Genomic DNA, 21,529 nt, shown 5'->3' with positions numbered 1-21,529 from the left:
GCGAACTTCGCAGTTAGGAGGACGCGGCAGCGACGGCAGAGGCTGCAGGCCTAGGCGCCGCTCCGAGCGACCTCTGGCGGCGAAGCGCTGCACGCCGCATACCGCGTTCACCTTCTTTGTCTTCTTCGTCACCGCACGCAGAGCTAGGCACTCTGCTTGATGTCATCGTTATTGCCCTTGGGTGGAATGGCACGCACTTAGAGTGGGGGATTGGCCATGGTGAGAGCGAGAGAAACAACTTCATTTGCCACAGCTATCGGGAATCAAGGCAGGTAGGTGGGTCCTGTCTGCCTTGCACATTTAAACAATAGCGACATTTTGACGCAGACAAGGTTGACGCGAGTGCATGTTTGTGTGAAAGGAAGTAATTTGAAAATTATTACTAAAAATGAATCTCCCTGACGCAGTGATGTAATTATGAAGATAAATGCACGCTGGTTTTAGGACTACCCCCTGGCGCTTGGCCCAAGTAGAGGAGAACCGGAATAGAAAGAGGAAGCCCTAATCGAGCGAGGGGAATTACCAGATAATCTCTCCGCAGAGTGATCTTCTTCTGACAAATCGGAATGAAGAATGTCAATTGCCGGCACAAGAATGTGCAAATCTCTTCCTGCGCTCGGACCTGGATGGTTGACTGCAGGAACTTTGACAAAGAAGGCAATAATTGTGATTCGTTACGAACAAAGGAAGGCGCAGAAACTGTTTCATTCCCGTTGAGCACACGGCAAGCATTCTGAATTGGTCGAAAGTTGATTGTAGTACATCTAGTGATCACATACCTATTATTTTTGAGGTTAATTGCCGCTTAACTCCGGCGTCTTCTCAGTTGAGATCATATATTAATTATAACCAGTTCCAGCTTACTTTGGGCTCTACTCTTGCATCAGTGATTAGTTCTGAAGACGAACATAATTAAAAAGAGATTTTCTTGGCTATTGAGGAATGCCGCAAAAAGTCCGAATTCCTAGTGCGTACATCAAAAGGGACCAATTCAACTAGGTGGTGGAATGCACTGTTCGCGGGACTACAGACGCAGAAAGGCCGCATGGAAGAAGCGCCTCCACAATCAGTGCCCGAAAAATTGGCATGATTATAAGTTTATTGCAGCAACTTTTAAACGCACGATTTCACGGGGTAAAGACGATTATGAATCTGAGCATTTCGATTTCCTGACGAAATCAGGAAACCAACGTGCACTTTTCAGATTTTTACACTCGCGGAAAAAGATACCAGCCCCAGGTACCTCTCCCTCATGTGTCTTGACTCCGCAAGAAGCTATAGACACCATTGAAAGCATTGCCAAAGGATTAGAGAAGCGTTTCTCGTCTGCACTACCTTTGCGCTCCGTGTGTGTAGCGTCAGTGGATCAGATTAAGCTTGTTCCTCAGGTTACCCTTTCAGAACTTTCGCCTATAGTGATGAGTTTACCATCAGCTGCTCCTGAACATGATAGGGTAACGTCAAAAATGATAAAGATCCTCTTTGAGGAGTGTCCTAACTCTTCATTACAGCTAGTAAATTATTCCATCAAACATGCTTGGATTCCTCCTGTATGGAAACTCGCCAAAGTGATTCCTTTACCTAAAAATAATGGCGGCGGCTATTCTCTGGAAAATATTAGACCTATTTTATTGACATCCAATGTGGTTAAATTAATTGAAAGGGTCTTGCTCCTACGTGTTTCGGAGTTTGTGGACAGTGAAAATATCCTCAGTCACTGTCAAATCGGTTTCCGTCGAAAATGTTCCATATGGAATGCCCATGTTGACCTCGAGAGTCGGATTCTCCTTGCGCGGCGTCAAAAAATGCATGCTGCTTTGGTTGCATTAGATGTAGCCAAAGCTTACGACAGAGTGGAACACACCATATTATTGAAAAGACTGCAGACTGCCGTTTCCACACTACTTAATTGCTTGGATATCGGCGTTCCTAGATAACAGGCAGTTTTATTGTACACTCCATAGTGTCAACTCTTGATGGTATAAACAAACTAGGGGTGTTCCTCAGGGGGCAATCCTTTCGTCCATACTCTTTAACATTCTACTGAGCTCTATTTCCAGTCATCAAGAAATTCGCACGTACGTCTATGCGGACATTGCATTTTTCTCGGCTGCTCCTGACATTCAATCTCTTTACGTGCGTCTGCAATCGTACCTGAACTTGCTTGAGAGTTGGTTGTGTGGCCTACGACTCACCTTAAATGTTAACAAATGCGCTATCCTTGTTTTTCGACTCCAAGATTCTGTTGCTCTGTCTCTAACTTACAAGCGACAAATTATTCCCCAAGTTCAGTCTTTAAAATATCTTGGTGTCATTTATGACGACAAGCTCACATGGCGCTCTCACATTGACCATGTTGCAGCGAAAGGCGCTCGTGCTGTGGGCATGTTGCGTAGATTAAGCAATCCCCGGTCTGGAATGCGGAGATATGCACTTTTAATGATTTATGTTATGTACGTCCGAACAATGTTAGAATTTGGATCGGTGCTGTTTTCTGGTTCAGCTGCTTACAAAATTCGCCCGCTTGTTCTTTTAGAGCGGGAAGCTCTACGGTTGTGCCTTGGCCTCCCTAAATTTCTAGCTAACGACGTGCTTTACCTTGAAGCTCGAATTCCATCTCTGGTATCTAGATTTAAGTTTCTCACTGTTCAGACGTACCTAACGATATATGACAAGTTTCCACCGTTCCTCGTCTGTGTTTTGTTGCCAGCCGACCTTCTTTATTGGAATCCACTGGCCTCGATTTCATACACCGCAGGTAGTACTGGTACAAAATTTACTTCACCCGTTAAATGTACTCCTGTCTGACATACTTCCGACGCAAGACAGTGGGCCTTCCGTGAAAATTGTCTATGATGACATCTTCCCGAAGAATGCAAAGCATTTACCATCAAGCATTTTAAATTGATTATTAGAAGGCCATTTACAAAGCCTATCTGTTACCATCATTATTGCTACTGACGCCTCCCAATGTGATGAAAAGGCAGGAGTGGAAATATATTGCCCTCTTCTTGATTGGTCTTTTTCTGTGCGTCTTCCGGATTTCACCCCAATTTTCCAAGCGGAGTTTCTGGCGGTGGTGCTTGCTCTTCGCAAACTAGACCCTTCTTTCTCCTCAGTGGCTGTCATTACAGACTCCTTTTCTTTGTGCTCGTCCCTTGCCTCAGCTACGGATTCTCCAATCCTCAACACCTTCTTATCTTTACTTCCACCCCATTTGAGCCTTTTACATATGATATGGGTACCAGGTCATAGCAGTGTGACAGTAAATGAAGTGGCTGATAGCCTGGCAAAAGCGTCCCTCAAAGACCCCGTGCTACCTATCCTCCCGGCAACAGCGTACATCACAGCAGCGAGGTTTCGGAGAAGCATTTTGTTAAGCATGACATCTGGTTCAATTTTAAGATCTGATGATTTCCTGCATCTTCAGTATCCGTGGAGCAGGAAATCATGCCATTCACGACAGCTTGAAGTCTCTCTAATTAGGCTGCGCTGCCAGATCCCCCCCCCCCCCCTTTAAATTTTTATTTGCACAGGTCTGGTTTGGCGCTTTCTCCCGTCTGCGCATTCTGTGGTGAACAAGAATCAATGGACCATTTTTTGTTGTTTTGTCGACGCTTCACCATGATGACACGTCGATATTTAGAGCAACCACTGCAAAAGCTTAGCCTTAGTTTTAGTAGCCCGATCATATTGTCATTTGGGGCCACCATTCTTGGTTACAGCCACAGGTCTGTTTTTACCGGCATTCAAATTTTTTTACTGGAATCTAAACGGTTACCTTGCTAATATTGTATTATTTATTTATTTATTTATTTATTTATTTATTTATTTATTTATTTATTTATTTATTTATTTATTTATTTATTTATTTATTTATTTATTTATTTATTTATTTATTACTCATCATTAGATTTTTTCTATCCCCCGTTACTATTATTATTAATTTCATTCATTTATGTATTTATCAACTCCCTCTGCTAGAGATCTTGCAGAATGCAGCTCCTGCGTGCGTTGTGTTTGTCCTGTTTCTTTTTGGTCTTTCTGCTTTCTCTTGAAGATTCTCTTCCCCAGCATTCTGCTATCTCTATTTATTACTTAATTTATCTATTTATTTTTCCCAAGAAATCAAATCCAAAAAAAAAATCTCAGAAACTCTCTATGCACCTCTCTTCTTGGCCGATCCCCCTGTGTGGGTATGCTCCATTCTAAGAGGCGAACAACAACAACAACAACATTCTCGTCAAAGCCTGTCGCTGTGAGGCAGTGCTCTATGGCATGAAGGTAATCGCCTGGAGTCGCAGTTCAAATTTTTTTTTTTAAATCAGAAAAGAAAGTTTCCTGACAGGTGGGACCTCTACTCGCAAATAATGCCGTCGTTGGTAACAATACAGTCGTGCCGGTCTGAACTATGTGGCCTCCGAGATTACGCACTCCAAGGGGGATCTGCTGACCTGCGCTAGTGGACGCGCTCATGGATGGTCTCTTAACTTTCCTGCCCCGAAGCAGACCAAAAATCGGAGTAATTCTACAGCTTGAGCTGTTGCTAGCTCGTACCACTGTTTTGCGGTGTCGGCGCCGCCATCCGCTGAAAAAGAGGACACCACGCCCTCCTGGCAGCCTCCAAATTCATCCTTTGTGTATTAAACCCGAAACATATACTGTAAACGGCATCATTTGCGCAAGAACCTAAAGTCCGCGCTTTTCGCGCATCGCGCGTAAAAATTGCCCAAAATTGTGCCTTTCCGTATATATTCACTATGTATTAGATATTGTTACGGTGTGGATCGGCACAAGAGGACAGCGAAACCCGGTTCTCCGGCCAACTGCCGACCACCTTCCTCCTGCCGCTCGTTCTCTCGAACACGCGCCCGCGCTTTGTCCTCGTGCCTCTCCTGCGGCGGCACAGCGTCTTCCTCTTTTGAGGCATTTGATGCCTCATCGTTGTCGACAGAAGGGTGTCAGCAAAAGGTTGTCAGCAGAGGTGTCGCGCTTTTTCTAGTGAGACAAGAAGAAAAATCTTTGTGCACGATGGGATTCGAACCACCATCCTCCCGTTCCGCAGCCGAGCGTGCTAATGGCTACGCTACTTCCTGCCAACGCGTATGTAGTTCTCCTTGTCTAGGACGCTGGAGAGTGTTTGCAGAAAGGCGTCGAATCAGACGGATGCCTCCCAAACACCCTCCAGTGTCTCCAGCATTTAAGATTCACAAAAAATTCTGTGCTTAATTAACATCTTAACCACATATCAGTGACACAAGCAGCAACACTGCGCTGAAGGCTTTCGCCTCACTGCACTTCAGGTCAACAAAGTGCATGCCCAGAATTTTTTTCCGTTACGATAGGCACCAACACCCCTGCCATTCAGCTTTACTCAAAGGCTTCTCTTCGCAGTACCTGGCCTATAGTCCAGGAGCACCTTTCCGCCCTTTGATTTTGCGATACACTTCATGAATAATGCCGCGTGTATGAGCTTCCTGCGTTTCGGTGCTATGTCCAGAGAGAGATAGAGAGAAGCCCTTTAGTGAAAAACAGAAATTAGCCGGCGTTTAAAAATCGTTAGCACGCTACTCTGCGTGGGGGAAGAAATTTGGGGGATAAAGACGGAAAGGGAGTGGTGCGGAAAAGGTAAAATAAAAGAAACAAAAAGGGTCTGAGAAGATAAAATGCGGCCATTAAATGCGTACTAAGGAGCTTCGGCAAGTAATGATGAAGTGCTTAGTCCGACAAACGGGCTTACAAAGTTCACTACGGGAAGAATGCGTAAGGGTAGCATGCAACGTGAAATTAGACCTTGTCCAGACGTCCAATGCTTCTATACGTCCAACATTTCATCCACTGCATTTTGTCCAGCTCAAATTCCTGTTGTATCGTCATCGAGCATCCTTCGGAACTCTGGCGCTTTGTCGACAGACCCGAGATTATTTACCCTGAAGACTTCTTGGCTATGCCTCTTGATTGTAGAGAGAGGAGGACACTGCTAGACGGGCGGTGGCGTCCTTCCTCTGGCGAATGGAGAATGGCATTCTCCCGGCCTAGTTGGTGCGATACCATTTGTGGGGGCCAATCTGAACATCGGTACGCAAGAAGACACAAAGAACACATTGCTGCAAAGTGTTCTGCTTTCTGCAGTGCGACGTGAGTGTCTCCCTACGTTATATAGTATAATATGGCACCGGTTCGTGCGATTGAGGCGAGCTTCACTTCCACTGTCTTTTTTCTTTGACACGCATGTGCAAGAGAGGCTTCTGCTTAACAGGGATGTGCCTGGCTTTGCTGGCACGACAGGAGGGATAGTCTTCTGTTATTTGGCACCAATATGTGCCCCCTCCGTCTGTACTTCCTTAAGTTTGTATCGTATACCTAAAAACGTATAGTGATTCGCCCGCCTGGTGCTGTTCAGCGTCCAGTATGGCAAGCGATGTTGGCTAATGTAAGCAAGGTCCTCCGAGTTGATGAAGAGGACTCGTTTCGTGGTTACAAGCGTGCATGTTTTAAGGCAGATACGCATTCTGGAGCTTTCACTTCCGATTTTCGCGGGAACGATTTTTGCGTCGGCACAGCTCAGCTCACCTGAACAACACCCCTATTGTAATTTGAGCTAGATAACAATAAAAGCCATCTACGTCTTCGTAAGCGTACATCTCGTGCACGACCATATACTACAAGGTACACTGAACGCGTGGTGACGCTAGTAGGAGGCTGTCTTATGTTTTTTATTCAAGTGAACTAGAAATTAGGAGGTATGTGGAGAAGAAGTAGACATCGTAACCGCGGCATAGTCCATTTGAAGGACAACAAATGCAACAGCATGGGTTTGAATGCGAGCTCTGTCAAGAACAGGAAGAGCTGAGGAGAGGTGCGCTAATCCATCGGCATTTGTGCAGCTGCAACCACGAATGCGTGTGTGTACTTTTATTTTTTATTCCCCAAAGCAGAACAACGCGCAACCTTTTCTTGCCAAAACAAATCATGCTTTCAGCTCCCGCTTTTAATTGAAAAAGGTTTCCTGGTTTATGTTGGTATAACGTCCCAAAGCGACTCAGGCTATGAGGGACGCCTAAGGGCTCCGGAAATTTCGACCACCTGGGGTTCTTCAACGCGCGCTGACATCACAAAGTACGCGGGCCTCTAGAATTCTGCCTCCATCGAAATTCGGCCGCCGCAGCCGGGATCGAACCCGCGTCTTTCTGGTCAGCAGCCGAGCGCCGTAACCACTGAGCCACCGCGGCGGCCCGCATAGCTCGAAAGGGTTTCTCGGTTGCTTTAAACGTGTCGAAAGTCGGAAGACGATTAAGGTTAGCGATTGCGTACATCCCTCCTCGCATTCATCGCCATTCAAGGTAAGGCGCAGCAAAGTGAATACTCTGTGTAATTTGTAAGCGATTGTGTTATTTATTGCCCTATTAACTATAATACCGGTGTTTGTGCCCTCCAATCAGATTTTACACATTCAGACTTGGTGCAAAATGTGGTTAATGTCACTGAGTGTGCAAAAAAAAAAACACCTGTAGTTTCTTTTCATTGCCGACATGCTTGCCCAGTTAACGTCTATGTAATATGTGGCGCCGTTTACTCCTCCGACATCGGCATTCTAGTACACTTATCGTGTCCTGTCTTGCGACGTAATTTACCACTAGCTTCATGTTCTGCTTAGTACCACGCATAACGTTAGTTCGCGCTAAGTTAGAATATGCACGTGCAGTGTGAGACCTTCACATTTCTCATTTCACTAAAACAATTGAATGAGCGCAAAAACCCGCAGCCAGGTTCATCCACCCAGATTACTTTTTTTGTCCGAGTGCCACTGCCATGAAATCTAAAGCTAACTTGCCTGGCATTTAGATACAACGAAAAATCTGCAGACTGAGGCATTTTCACAGCGTTTTACAGCCAGCTAGCTCATCACGCCTTCGTTCTCACCAGTCACGCTAAAACCATTTATCCTTCTCGCGCACATAAAACTGCGTACCTATCTCGCTTCTTCGCCAAAAGAGCAGTTGAATGGGATGGCCTGCTTTCCGATGCCACAGGCCACGCCAGCACCGTCCATTTTAAAAGCGTCATGTAAACTATACTGATCTAAACCAAGTGTCATTCATTTCCGATGTATTTCGTTTATTGTACAGTATTATCCCTCATGTAATACACCTATTAGGGGTATTTCAGGTTCACTGTAAATAAATAAATCATCATCGCTCACAGTTCAATGTCCAACGCTACAAGAGCAGTTAAACAGCAGCTTTCAGCGACTGAATACCAGCTGCGAAAGACCGCTCTCATAGATTCTAAAGCGAAATGTCCAGCAACGGGGTGCACTACTGCGGCGTCTTTAGTGGAGCGCTGCAACGCCTGACTATCGGTACGGAGCACCACAGGCTTGGGCTCTTTCAGCGATCAGCGAGCACACGTCGGCGCTTCTATCAAAAACCGCTCCGCGTCTGCTCAATTTCGTGTTACCACGCGCGACTGAACATTCGAAGCCTCAGAAACCGGTAGAGTAGGACCGTCATTCCATTGCTCGAAGAGTAGCCGTTTGTCCCATTATCTTTGGTTGTATCTCCTCACCTCCCAAAAGCAGATGTGCGCTGCGATAAATGTCATCGGGGAAGAGCACATTAGTTTAAGCCACTTCGAGCCTTTTAACACATACTACACAATTAACAGAAACTTTTGCTCTTCGTCTCCATTGAAAGTGGCCAGTGCGCTAATTTAAACCCGTGAAATTGAGTTCATAAAAAAAACGTGGCTGCTGCGGCGGTCAGGATGTTTTAATGGTAAGACAAAAGCGGACCGTAAAAAAGTGACAGCACAAAAATCTAGATGTAACGCAAAGTAGTCAATAGTGTCCGTATGCAACCCTTTTCATTTAGCTTTCAGAACTTCGGAGCTACTCACGGACAGTATCGCAGCGTAAAAAAGCCGAGCGGGCGAATCCGCCTTATCTTCTCTTCTTATGGGGTTTACCAAACCTTTTTTTTTTCTCAAGCGTTTTTGCGATTTTAGCTCCTTTCCCGGTCACTACATTACTTGTGTAGTAGGAATCCACCTGCATAAAATGAGCAATATATCTCTTCAGCTGCTGCGCGAACGAGCCCTAGCCGGCACCACGCCTGGCTTCACGCCAACCTTGGGCGGTCGGCCCCGGCCTCAGAAGAGCGATAATACAGCGAGCCCGGACCAGGCCCGGGCTTCAAGCAGCGGGCCTGGGCCGTGCTCGAGCCGGGCTTGGGCCTCAGAGTGAGGTCCATGGAGTGCTCCACGAGTCCGTAGTGATACAAATAAAGATGTTCACATGCCCAGATTACATCAATGCTAGTACCTTTCCTCAGTTGGCGTGAGTGGCTGGCAGCCATACAGGTCTGGAAGAGAGGTCACCCGCAGTGCGTTGTCAGAAATGCACCTACGCCAACTCCATTTTGATTGTATTTTTCTAGATTTTAAGAAGGCCTTTGACGTTGTATCACATTCCTTATTAACAAAAATTATACTGGTACAACATAAATGAGAACGTTATTAGGTGGATAAAGGAATATTTGAGCTTTAGGCGTCAATGTGTTGTTGTCAACGGGAAACAATCGCATGAGGTGGCTGTAACATCAGGGGTGCCTCAGGGATCCGTCTTGGGCCCATTACTGTTCATAATTTACATGAATGACATCTTTTCAGGTATTTCTTCATGCATGCGTCTTTTTGCGGACGATTGTGTATTGTATAGAATTATTTACGATCAAAGTGACTGCGATGCATTACAACAGGATTTGTGTAAAGTGGCCCAGTGGTGTGAGAACTGGGGAATGCATATTAACTTACAAAAATCTGTACATATGTGTTTCACTAAAAAGAAAGTTCCCCATATTTTCACTTATAACATAAATAATAGCAGACTGCTTTCAGTGTTGGAATTTAAATATCTTGGTGTATATTTAACAAGTTCAATGCCTTGGCATCGTCACGTGGATTTCGTTACTTCCAAAGCCTGTCGTGTTTTAGGCTTCCTGCGACATAACACTAAACTTTTCCCTTTAAAGACTAAAGAACTGCTGTATAATACAAATGTTAGAAGCATACTTGAGTATGCTTGCACAGTATGGGACCCGAAATCATTGCTTGACATTCAAAAGCTAGAAAGAGTTCAGAATTTGGCCGTTCGTTTTGTTTTCAATAACTATGGCCGATATTTTAGTGTAACGAGCGCCAAAAAATCTTTGGGTTGGGACTCACTTCAAAAATGTAGGAAAGTACTGCGTTTAAAATTATTTCATAATATATTTCATTCTAGAACTGGAATAGACAGAACCAAATATGAAGCGAACCCTGATTACGTGTCTTTACGAAGAGGTCATTCACTTAAAGTTAAAGAATACAGGTGCCGGACTGACCTTTTTAAAATGTCTTTTTTCCCCAAAACGGTTTCTGAATGGAACAAGCTGCCTGAGGAAGTAGTGTCCATATTATCAAATGAAACATTTTATTCCATGCTGTGACATTTTTTATGTATAATAATTCCGTTTTCTTTCTATCTCATTGTTATCTTTGTTTTTGTAGCCACCTGCACGCGGTGTCATTTGTGTACTTTTTCTTCAACCCCCCCCCCCCTCCCCCCCCCACTGTAATGCCAGACAATGGCGCTGTGGGTATGATGATAAATAAATAAATAAATGGGCTTGCATACACAATGAGGGTGCTCTGCCCTGCTGGGTTAAAAGTATGAAAGTATTGTTGCCTGTGCAACAGGTTCCTTGACATTTCTGAAAGGATCTTTCTCGCCTGGACCCTTATGCCACTCCGCGTTTTTCGGTAGTAGTTGACGAAGAGTTGCAGAGGTAGGAAAAAAGTTGAGGTTAACAGGGAGCGGTAGGTGGCAAAACCAAGATAATATCCGGGTTCCTTCGCAGAATGTGGAGTGGCTGCCCTTTGGAGGACTTTCTTTGCTTGGCAATACATTGAGACCTTCACCGAATGACAAAGCCAAGCAATTCAAGCTTGGTTTGACGAAAGGGCATTTGGCAGGGTTCACTGTTAGACCGCAGTGCTTGGGCTATTCATCTGGCATTCAACGTTCTGTCATGTGATTCTCCTTATGCACCGTGAGCAGGTATGCTGTCGCTGGTATTGAGGAGGGCAAGTATGTCTGCTGTGAGATAGCCGGCAGTTGAGCATATGCCAAAAAAAGATGTCAGTCGATTTGGATAATCAGGCCAAGTGCGCATATGTGCGCTAGCATGATGTGTTTCGGTGCTGCGTTGCTGTGCTAGGTTGAGGTAGTTGTTGGTGTGTGTGCGTGTTCTTTCATGCAAACATGACAGGAGGGCATGGCAACACCTGCTATAGCACCTGCCTTGGGCCACTTCGCCACTGCTCACCTGCCCACCGCCAGCATCTTGGCAAGTAAGCAGGTGATCACTGCTTGAGGTAGCAGCAAAGCTTCCGCACCGTTAACTTCCAAATAGTAATCACGCTGTTATGTGTGGTCTTGACGTTATGACTTTAAATCAATTTTAAATCCTGTTTTTTTCGCCAATAAACCACTATTTTGCTGTCAAATATGAACATAGCCTGAAATAGGCTTAGAGTCGAGTTTTACTAATGCCTAGAATTTTATATACAGTTACACTCAGTGTCCCTTGAAGATTTCTCGAGGAACCAACCATCACTGGCGCCGCCACCAAAACGACGTGCGCCGCGTCTCTTGCACATTGCTAAGTGGGATTTCAACGTGGGAAGGCTGAAGGTCTTCTCCTACACATGTATATTCATTGCGCGCCGGTACAAAGGTGACGTGGCGGTTCGGTTGCCAACAAGCAGTGATTCAAGCGCTCGTAATACGTGTTTTCGTCGAATCCTGTCAGCGCCTCGCAATACACTCGGCACGCAACGCATACAATGGAAGCGTGTACAAAATACCGCCATCGCTGGAATCACCCAGCCGAAACCGTATTGCCTGAACCGGACCGATTCCATCCCGTTCGCACGACATATTCGCCCGGCTACGCAGGGCGCGTCACGCCAATCTGGCATCAGTCACGAAAGAATCCGCTTAACCACCTGACGGTGACGACGACTACCACGAGGCGATATCCTCTTGCGATGACGCCACCGAGTGGTGAGGATCCTGCTGGTGCTGCCTCCGAAATCTGTCGCACTCCAGGACGCGACGTTTCTTTCGCGCTGCATAGCGACGTCCGGGACCTTCACGCATGGCCGCGCAAAGTGAAAGCGCCGCTGCAGAACGAGAAGATCCTCGCCATGAAGGGCGGAAGTGTGTCGTCCCACAGCGGCGCGCTTCCTGCCCGCGTGGAGCGTCAGCCTGCGCCGCCTACTCAATGCAGGGCAGTAAAAAACACGCGCGGTGGGCCCGTTGTCGCCAAAACAAACGTGCTGGCCGTTCTTGCAGTACGCTCGTTGAGTTCGAGTCCTGCGCTGAACCAGGCCGCAGTTTTAATCAGGAACCAGGTAGAGACCTGCTTCTCGTATACATCGGTGGACAGGGAGTGCGGTCGCTTGCACAGTCATTGTCGCCTCTGCTGCCAAGAGGAGCCTTGTTGTTTGCCGCTTGTTTCTGATTCGTTTCAAGCCTGAAGAACATGACCGTCGTCGCTGGTTTGGTGATCCTCGTGGTCTGCGCAATCGCGCACGCCTCCGGTGAAACTGAGGGTGAGTGTTGAAGAACGATTCTCTACAAATGCTGCTCTGGCACCGTTCTTTGAATTTTAGAAACCCGGTGGCGCCTTTTTTAAAGCGCTGCTCGACAGGCAATGTCTGCACCATGCCTTCGGCCGCTTCTATCATGCATGTAACTTGTGGATCATCGCGTGTGGAGAAAGAGCTAAGCGCATGGCAGTCCATTGCACTATAGTACTGGTCGCGGGCCGCACACCATCGCAGCGAGGTACCTATACAACTGCCTCCCGCTAGAGGAAGGCCAACGCAAGCTGCAGAGTTCACCTTATAGCTTCTTGCGCGAAAACGTGGATTCGTGAACAAGAAATGCTTATTCACCTCATAGCAGCAGCCTTGATGGCGTCGAATTCACGCCCTGGGGAGTCAGCCAAGCGCCAAAAACAAATCAAATCTTACTACATCCATTGATCCCTGACTGCCGCAGACGGCACGGCACCTTTGAACAAAACTTGGACGGGACACTTAAGCTCCGCCATAAGGGTATGACGGGAAGGCGTAATGAGTTAACTCCCATATTTGCAGAAGGTCATTCTCTACATTCATAGGTCCCTGGAAATTCTCATCCGCCTCCTGGTGCAGTGGGGCAGTGGTTAAGTGATGCGCCACTGCCCTGCGAAAAACCTCCACTGGGCAAAAAAAAATAATGTTAGCCTGGGTCTAAACCACGAGGTCTAAACCATGGGTCTAAAATATGAGGTGCGTGAGCCCGGAGATTGAGGGGCTCTCCGCAATGGTCATTTGATGTGCGTCGGCCCGACAGATCTGTATTTATGACCGGGGTAAGCTACACAGCTATCGCCGTCAATAAGCTTCACCGCAGTACAAGACCGAAGTTTCAATCGTTTTGTTTTTCGTTCTCGTTGCTGTTGTTTTCTTTCACTGTTGAAGACAATTTATGAAGCAACACGACTGACACAACCATCCGCAGCCATGACCTCATTCCTGGCGCACCCTATAGCCCTGCCACTTTCGCCGGGGTGTCAGCGGTGCGAGATTAGACGCGTTCGCGTCTAGCCAGTGCGCCTGCGGTGAGCCCCGACACTGCTTCAACTGAACTACACGGGGAATGCGATTTCTAGCAACTACGGGACTGCGTGTGCATTTCGTATCACCCTGTAAACGCGTGTGCCGCGTACAGGGGTACAGTAAGTAGTCATAACAAGGACTGGCGCACAAATTGACTATAGTCAGGAACGCACGCAGCCCAGACTGCATTTACCTGAACACCTTTCTCTCAGCCGGGGCACGTTGTCATTGTCATTAATCTCTACCCTAATAACGGCATACGGTTGAGGCGCCCACAGTAAATGAGACGCCTTCCACGCCCTTCCTTTCCCCACACCCTGCTTCTCCTTCCCCCGATTTCGTTTGTATTTGCGATGTCAGAGCGCGTTAAAGATCTCCAAGTATTCGAAATCAATCCGGAGCTTTCCACAGCGGCTGCTCTTTCTCTCTTCCTTCTTTCACTCTCACCTTCATCCCTTCCCTCAGGGTGAAGTTAAGGTGTCCACTGAGCAGTGCGGCAGTTACTTCATTTTACTGATGTAGAAATGCCCGATTTTCCCTTCTTGGACGGCCTCCCCGCCGCGGTGGCTCAGTCGTTACGGCGCTCGGCTGCTGGCCCGAAAGACGCGGGTTCGATCCCGGCCGCGGCCGCCGAATTTCGATGGAGGCGATATTCTAGAGGCCCGTGTACTGTGCGATGTCAGTGCACGTTGAAGAACCCCAGGGGCCTAAATATCCCGAGCCATTCAATACGGCGTCCCTCATAGCCTGAGTCACACTTTGGGACGTTAAAACACAATAAACCAAACCAAACCCTTCTTGGACGGATTCTGTAATTGGGTTAAGCCTGTTGTGCGTGAGCGATGCAGGTCGAGGCATAATATTTTTCAGACTCTTTCAGGACCCCTAAAACTTCAGATGGTCCTTCTTGCTGCACGCGGGTACCAATTCAGACAGCTGCCGTGCTGCCCGACTTGAGCTCGCTGACATGGGAGAGCCATAAGCACCTGAAAAAAAAAGAACATCTCTATCCGTTACGAGCGTTTACAGGGCGCAATTTTGTTTTCCACCGTCACAAGTTATCCATGCTTCGAGTCCACGCAGGTCATGCAGCTATCATGGTGACTGGTTCATAGCACACAAAGAGGTCCAAGGAATCATTTCGATCAAGAACTAGATTATCATACTGGCTCTTTAAAAAGCCCTAGGTGGTCGAAATTTCCGGAGCCCTTCATTACGGCGTCTCTCATAGCATCAGCCGCTATGAAATCAAACAAAACTTCTTTACGGACAGTTTGGAACGTCTTTCTTTGTGCTGTATTTTCTTTTTTTCTTTTTTGCTCGCAGTGCATTCTTCCATTTTTTTTATTTTCTTAGCACCTTTTTCTTCCTTCTTTCACTCGTTTCACAACCTCGTTTTAACGAAATGTTTTTTAACGAAATGATGGATATAACGAAGGAATGACGGTTCCCCTTAGCTCGATCATATGGGCTATAACGAAGCTAGGCTATAATGAAGTAACCGCCGGGATCCTTAAACTTAGTTATAACGATGTACAACTCTATTGGATTTAAAAACCTTCCCGTCAGTTCATAGAAACTTGTGGCGCCCTTAGCGAAAAGTACAGGCTGCCGCCGTTTGGAAGTGAATGGCGCTGTAGAGTAGCCTCTGGGATCCGCACACCCAGAAATTGGTGTCGGCACACGCATTTTACTCGCGAAATCGGACGTCGATGGCGACACATGTGTTTCGTTTTTTAGTCTTTCGTAAGTTATAAAAACTGTTTTCGATCAGAGTGGTGGTCCCTTTGTGATTACAGCGCGGTACCCTCTCGACAGAACAAGTGCTATTTGCCCACGCTGCGGCCCCTTTAGTATACGACGGCGTCATATCAATCAGGTTAGCTTCCTACGTCAGTGCGGTTTTGCATCTGATTCTAAGAGCGCACGCTGCTTTCATCTCTATTTCGAAGTTCGCTATCAGCTTTAAAAAGAGGATGACCGAGAGCGGCCGGGATTCTGTTCGACGTCCGCCGAGCACGCTTGTTGCTACACCGTCGCCGAGTGACTCAGTTCTTTGCGGGCGCAAGTGAGCCCAAATAAAGAAGTTCCGTTTCGAAGACATCCTCGCTGTTTTCCTGTTCGCCGGACTGCAGTCGCCACTGCGTGACAATATTGCTGGACAACTGCGCTTTCTATGTAGCTTGTACTACTCGTCCCGTTCAGTCTGTATACATGCCGTGTCCCACGGTTGCGATCGCGAAATTTTTGCTGCGATTTTGATAACGATTCGAACTGTGCAATTGATCACTTCGCACTCAACTTTTGCCGCGGAAAAACATCACTCCCACATCCTGATAGTTTTCATACCATTACTTTCCTGTTCATTCACACCCACCATTCATGGCCCATCCCATGTTGTTGATAGGTGGCGTGGCGTTGCTAAGTGCTCAACGGACCATTTAATCCACCAATGACCAACACAGTATTCGAACAGGAAAGTGGTGCCATTTCCCAAGTATATTCCGCAATTTAACTGGGCGATTAGTTATAGGGTCAGTCTACTGAATTTTATTGACCATATGTTCTTTGCGGCAACCGATAGCTCTTTACTCAAATTACCGTTTAGCCAGCTGTGGTGCAAAGGAGTGCGGTAGAACATTTTAAAATAGAATTTATTAATGTGGGAACACATCTGTATGAGATGGTAGTCTCATCTGGCAACCATCTGGATTTCCGCCGCGCGGCGACAAACATGGCGGCGCCCGTCGAAGCCGGACCTCTCGCTTCGGACTGAATTCTCGTTGTTGCTGCCTTTTTCAATGCGTTCACTGGCCATAAATGGCGCGCCTGTCTTTCGCTTCGTCTCATCTCGCCTATAAGAAAGCATATAAGAGATAAATTTGCTTTATTTTAATAATTAGAGTGACGATTCTGCCGCTCCTAGGCTTAAATGGAGAGTCGGTTTGTTTACAGCAATGGTTCCCGTCCTGACGACCAGATGGCGCCACTATAGGCTGAGTTTATTTTTGCGTCTCTGCTAGCATACGCTGAACTATAAATATTCATGTGATTTACAGAAAAAGCGAGCGGTACGCCTTCTACAGTTTACTAGAACAAAACGTGCGTTTCTCTGACATTGGGGCATACAAATGGTACGTAGTATATTCACTTATGCTTCTACAAAAAAAGACTACCACTTTCTTGAACAAAATGAACGTTTGGGGTCGCCACCATGCATTTTTACACGACTTTTAACGCCGAAATAAAATATAAATTCCTGCCTAAACCGGGCGCAGATCCCTCGTTATTGATGTTATAGGGGGCCAACTACCAGAATATGCCATTTTTTATACACTCATCTCGGTGAGTAGACTGACCCTTTAATGTAGCGAGCGACTACAATGTCCTAAGTTTGCAACGATATATATATACAGAAGCGAAGCAATGCTGCGCCTTCGCGTACCCCTATGAGGTTCTTACGCACTACGTTACTGTCGGTAAGCTGCCGATTTAATGCGCTTGGACTCCTAACACACCTTTTAACACGTTGTCTGGCCCCGCCGCGATGGCTCAGTGGTTACGGCGCTCGGCTGCTGACCCGAAAGACGCGGGTTCGATACCGGCCGCGGTGTCTGAATTTCGAGGGAAGCGAAATTCTAGAGGCCCGTGTACTGTGCGTTGTCAGTGCACGTTAAAGAACCCCCGGTGGTCGAAATTTCCGGAGCCCTTCCCTACGGCGTCTCTCATAGCCTTAGTTGCTTTGGGACGTTAAACCCCAATAAACCAAACCAAACACGTTGTCTATCAGCTCTATCTCAAATTTTAGCTGTTGACTATCGCGCCCTGCCATTTCCTGTCAGCTTCGCCACCTGGCGACATTGCCACGTAGTGACGTGGTCTAGGCATAGCTACAAAAAAAAATAAATAATAAATGCCCGGAAGTTTACAGACAAGAGCATGGTTCGTCACGTCTTCTTTTTGGCAGCTGTTTACAGAAACTGCAGCGAAGCGTGCGGTCGCCGTCTCAATTGTTTTTCTTCTGTCAACTTAAACCCTCACTTAAAATTCCATCATCATGTAGCTGAAACGTGCAAGAAAATTTCTTATGGGTTACGCGCACTAATTAAAGCCCGAAGCTTTTTTCCAGTCCAAACTTTATTATCTCTTTACTACGCATTCATCCACAGCCACTTAAACTACGGTATCTCATCTTGGGGTAACGCCTATCATATTCATCTCTGGCCTTTAATAAAACTGCAAAAGCAAGCCATGCGCATCATAACCAATACCCCTCGAATGTCACCCTCCCGCATTTTGTTCATAGATTTAAACGTTCTACCTATCTCGGCCCTTTATTTTTACAACCTTGGTATCCTATTCTTTAAGATTCTTCATCATTATCTCCCGCTAAGCATATTTTCTCTCGGCACGATCATGAGCAACATCGTCACACGTTTTGCGATGCGTAATAACTTTTTACTACCTAAGGTCAGAACTAACTACGGCAAACAATGCCTTCATTTTTCATCCGTATCATTTTGGAATTCTTTGAACATAGACGTCAAACAAACTAATACGCTTTCTTTATTCAAGGTCAAACTAAAGCTTTTCCTTCTTAATTTGTGATTTTTTTGTTATGTTATTGATTCTATGTATCGCGGCATCTGTGTTTTATTTTACATTATCGTGCATTACATTGTTTGTATTTAAATATTTCAGTAACTAATATTACATTATGTGCCCATATTTATTCTGTTTCGTCGCTAATTAATGTGTTGTGTATTTTATATTATGTTGCATATTGAAATTTATTTTCATGGGAGGTCCCGCCCGCGGTCTTGTACCATGGGACCTCTCGCTGTATACAATTGTAACATTTATTGTATTACTCAATAAACTTTCAACTTTCAACTTTCAACTGCAAAGTAGACTTGTTGACATACTATCTCTTTTGCTTCCTTTGCATGACACCCTCAATTACTTCACTCTTTCACACCACGTGCAACTACAGGTCACGGAGTCAGGTCACTTCATTGAAGCCTTGCGCATCAAATCGTGTCTTTGCTCTCCACGTCATTCACTGCAGCACTGAACACTTCGAATGATTTCGGCCCAAGCAGCCGTGTTGTTTTAGTCATTTCGTACCTTCCTTTTTTTTTTTTCAAACTAAACCGCCGCTGTAGCTGACTGGCTTTGTCATTCGGTCGATGGTCTGATCCTGGCCGCGGCGGCCGTATTTCGATGGAGGCGAAATACAAAAACGTCCGCGTGCTGTGCGATGTCAGCGCACGTTAAACAACCCCAGGTGGTCGATATCAACCCGAAGCCCTCCACAATGGCGTTCCTCATAGGCCATGTGTCGCCTCAGAACGTTAAACCCCAAAATTTGCAATTTAAAACTTTTTTTTTCCAACTAAATAATTCCATTACGAAGTTTCACGCGCCTTTCTTTAAACTCAGAGGACAGGGCAGCTTATTGCCTGAAAAGACCTAGCAAGCTCCTCATTGTGAGCAGACGTTTGTTGTCCTGGAGAAAAAAAAAACGTTCTAGCTTGAAAACTTGCCGATTTTATATTACTTTACATGCCGATCAGTTGATGTAGGCGACGAGACTGACAAGCCCTGTGCGTTTTTTTTTTTCCAGCCCCATCAACGTGTCCGCCACCCGAGACAAAATGCGAGTGCCCGCTGACGAAGGACGATAGCGGATGCCTCGCCTGCATGTGCCATGAGCCGGTGCCGCCGACATCGTGTCCGAGGGTAAGACCGATTTCAGCGCCTATTACTCTGTACTACACGTCCTGCTATCTAGCTAGCTATTTAGTGGCCTTCGCGGCTAGTACGAGTTGACGAACGCCACTTCTACCACTGGATCGTGTGTCTCTACCAGAGGGGAAAGCACCTATGCGGAGGTCGAGCAACTGCGACGTCTTCCCAATTACTCAAGAAATCATGACTCTTTCATCACGTGATCCGGCCACTCGTAGAACAAATGAAAAAGGGCTGTCTTCGGTAAAGTGAATGTCGCTTCATTGGTTTCATGGGCAGGTTGTGCTCTCATTTTCAGAAATTAAAACGCCGCCGCGGTGGCTCGGTGGTTATTGTGCTCGGCTGCTTACCCGAAAGACGCGGGTTCGCTCGCGGCCGTGGTAGTCGAATTTCGATGGAAGCGAAATTCTAGAGGCCCGTGTACTGTGCGATGTCAGTGCACGTTAAAGAACCCCAGGTGGTCGAAATTTCCGGAGCCCTCCACTACGGCGTCCCTCATATAGCCTGAGCCGCTTTGGGACGTTAAACCCCCGCAAACCATAAACCATCAGAAATGAAAACGACAGCGTAATCCTAAAGACGGCTTTCACTGAAGTCCCGGTGGTCGCCATGCTGGTATTCCAGGATCTTGGCGATGACTTATTTCATCTAATTCACTTATCGAGGACACGTACCGCTCCCGTCGCGGCGACGACCATCCCCCCTCCCGTCCCCTCCCCCTACATCCCTCTACCTCTTCCCCTGGTCCCCAAGAGTGATGCCACCATCTGGCCAACATACGTCGGGACCAGTATCCCCCCCCCCCCCCCCCCCCAAGAATACCTCATAGTAATTCAAGTCAAGTCAAGTCACTTATCGGCGCTTGCCCCGCGAGAGCTTGGTTGAAATGATGCATTGTCCGCAATCATGGCACTTCTGACGTCATGCGCGAGCCATCTAGCATTGAAAAGGACATTAACTCGGACAGGTCGTGTACTGCGTGAAATTCATAGCCGGTGCTCTTTGCGTTGTCGTAGTACGATGAATTCATTTTAGTACGATGTCCTTTTAGTACGTTGTCGTAGTACGATGCATTTCCTTTGACAGCGGCAGTGTATCTTCCTCTTTTGCAGGTGAAATGCCCACTTCCCAAGGATAATGAAGAGTGCTCTGTGGGGGACGAAAACGGATGCCAGGTTTGCAGATGCACACATGCCACCGCCGCAAGCATGTCCACGGCTATGAGCTAAATGTTCCAGGAACAAAGGAATCCTCCATTTTCTGTCGCCGTCCTTCAAGTTTTCAGCAAAAAAATTTAACCGCTGTTCCGAACAGTGTTCCCGGGCCGCCTTCAGTCCTAATGAGAACATGAATGAAAAGGGAATGATGCAAGGGCTTTGCACTCTGCGAATAAATGGTTCGGAACGAAAAGGCTGCTTGTGACCACTGGCGTTAATATACTTCCGGTCTCTCACGGGAATCGTTTGATTCCAGGCGGGCTAACAAATTCAGGAGTGCTCGCAACTTTTCCTTACACCGCGCGCTCCTACCATGTTGTCACGTAGTGGTGACGGCAGTCGGGCGAACAGGAAAACAGCGAGAATGTCTTCGTAACGAAACTCTTTATTTGGGCTGACTTGCGCCCGCAAAGAACTGAATCACTCGGCGGCGGCGTAGCAACAGGCGTGCTCGGCGGTCGTCGAACAGAATGCCCGCCGCTGTCGGCCGTGCTCTTTTATGCGAAGCATACTAAAATAGCCCAACCCAGCTCCTCGAGCGCGGCGGTGTCGTTACCATTGACCTTTCGTGACCTCCATGTCATACCACGTGATGCGTGACGTCACAGCAGATGAAAAACGGGGGCCCAATTCGCGCCGTCGCGCGAGGCGTCGTGACGAAGGATGACCACGTGGTGCGTGACGTCACAGCAGATGAGAAACGGGGGCCCAGCTCGCGCCGTCGCGCGAGGCGTCGCGACCAAGGAGGACCACGTGATGCGTGACATAACGACATAGGAGAAACGGGGCCCCAGCTCGCGCCGTCGCGCGAGGCGTCGCGACCAATGTGTTTCCTGCTTCTGCCGCTAGGT

General features: G+C 47.0%; 1 protein-coding gene across 1 annotated transcript; it reads left to right on the top strand.

Moving 5' to 3' along the window:
• Nucleotides 1-12,277: 12,277 nt before the first annotated feature.
• On the top strand, nt 12,278-20,871 carry LOC149331126 (uncharacterized). The gene is made up of 3 exons (XM_089556346.1): nt 12,278-12,657; nt 19,337-19,452; nt 20,574-20,871. Exons 1-3 carry the CDS (start codon nt 12,588-12,590, stop codon nt 20,688-20,690), a joined length of 303 nt encoding a protein of 100 aa, XP_089412472.1. The 5' UTR covers nt 12,278-12,587; the 3' UTR covers nt 20,691-20,871.
• The last annotated feature ends 658 nt before the right edge of the window (nt 20,872-21,529 follow it).

Source organism: Amblyomma mixtum, chromosome 8 (genome assembly GCF_055824585.1).
Source record: "Amblyomma mixtum isolate Tamu chromosome 8, ASM5582458v1, whole genome shotgun sequence".
In the NCBI taxonomy this organism is placed as follows: Eukaryota; Metazoa; Arthropoda; class Arachnida; order Ixodida; family Ixodidae; genus Amblyomma; species Amblyomma mixtum.
This window is presented reverse-complemented; position numbering and strand designations above follow the sequence as displayed.

Coding starts and splice junctions, on each gene's coding strand:
- LOC149331126 (XM_089556346.1), top strand. CDS start 12,588: ATGACCGTCGTCGCTGGTTTGGTGATCCTCGTGGTCTGCGCAATCGCG. Junction 12,658..19,336: donor CGCCTCCGGTGAAACTGAGG/GTGAGTGTTGAA, acceptor TTTTTTTTCCAG/CCCCATCAACGTGTCCGCCA. Junction 19,453..20,573: donor CGCCGACATCGTGTCCGAGG/GTAAGACCGATT, acceptor CCTCTTTTGCAG/GTGAAATGCCCACTTCCCAA.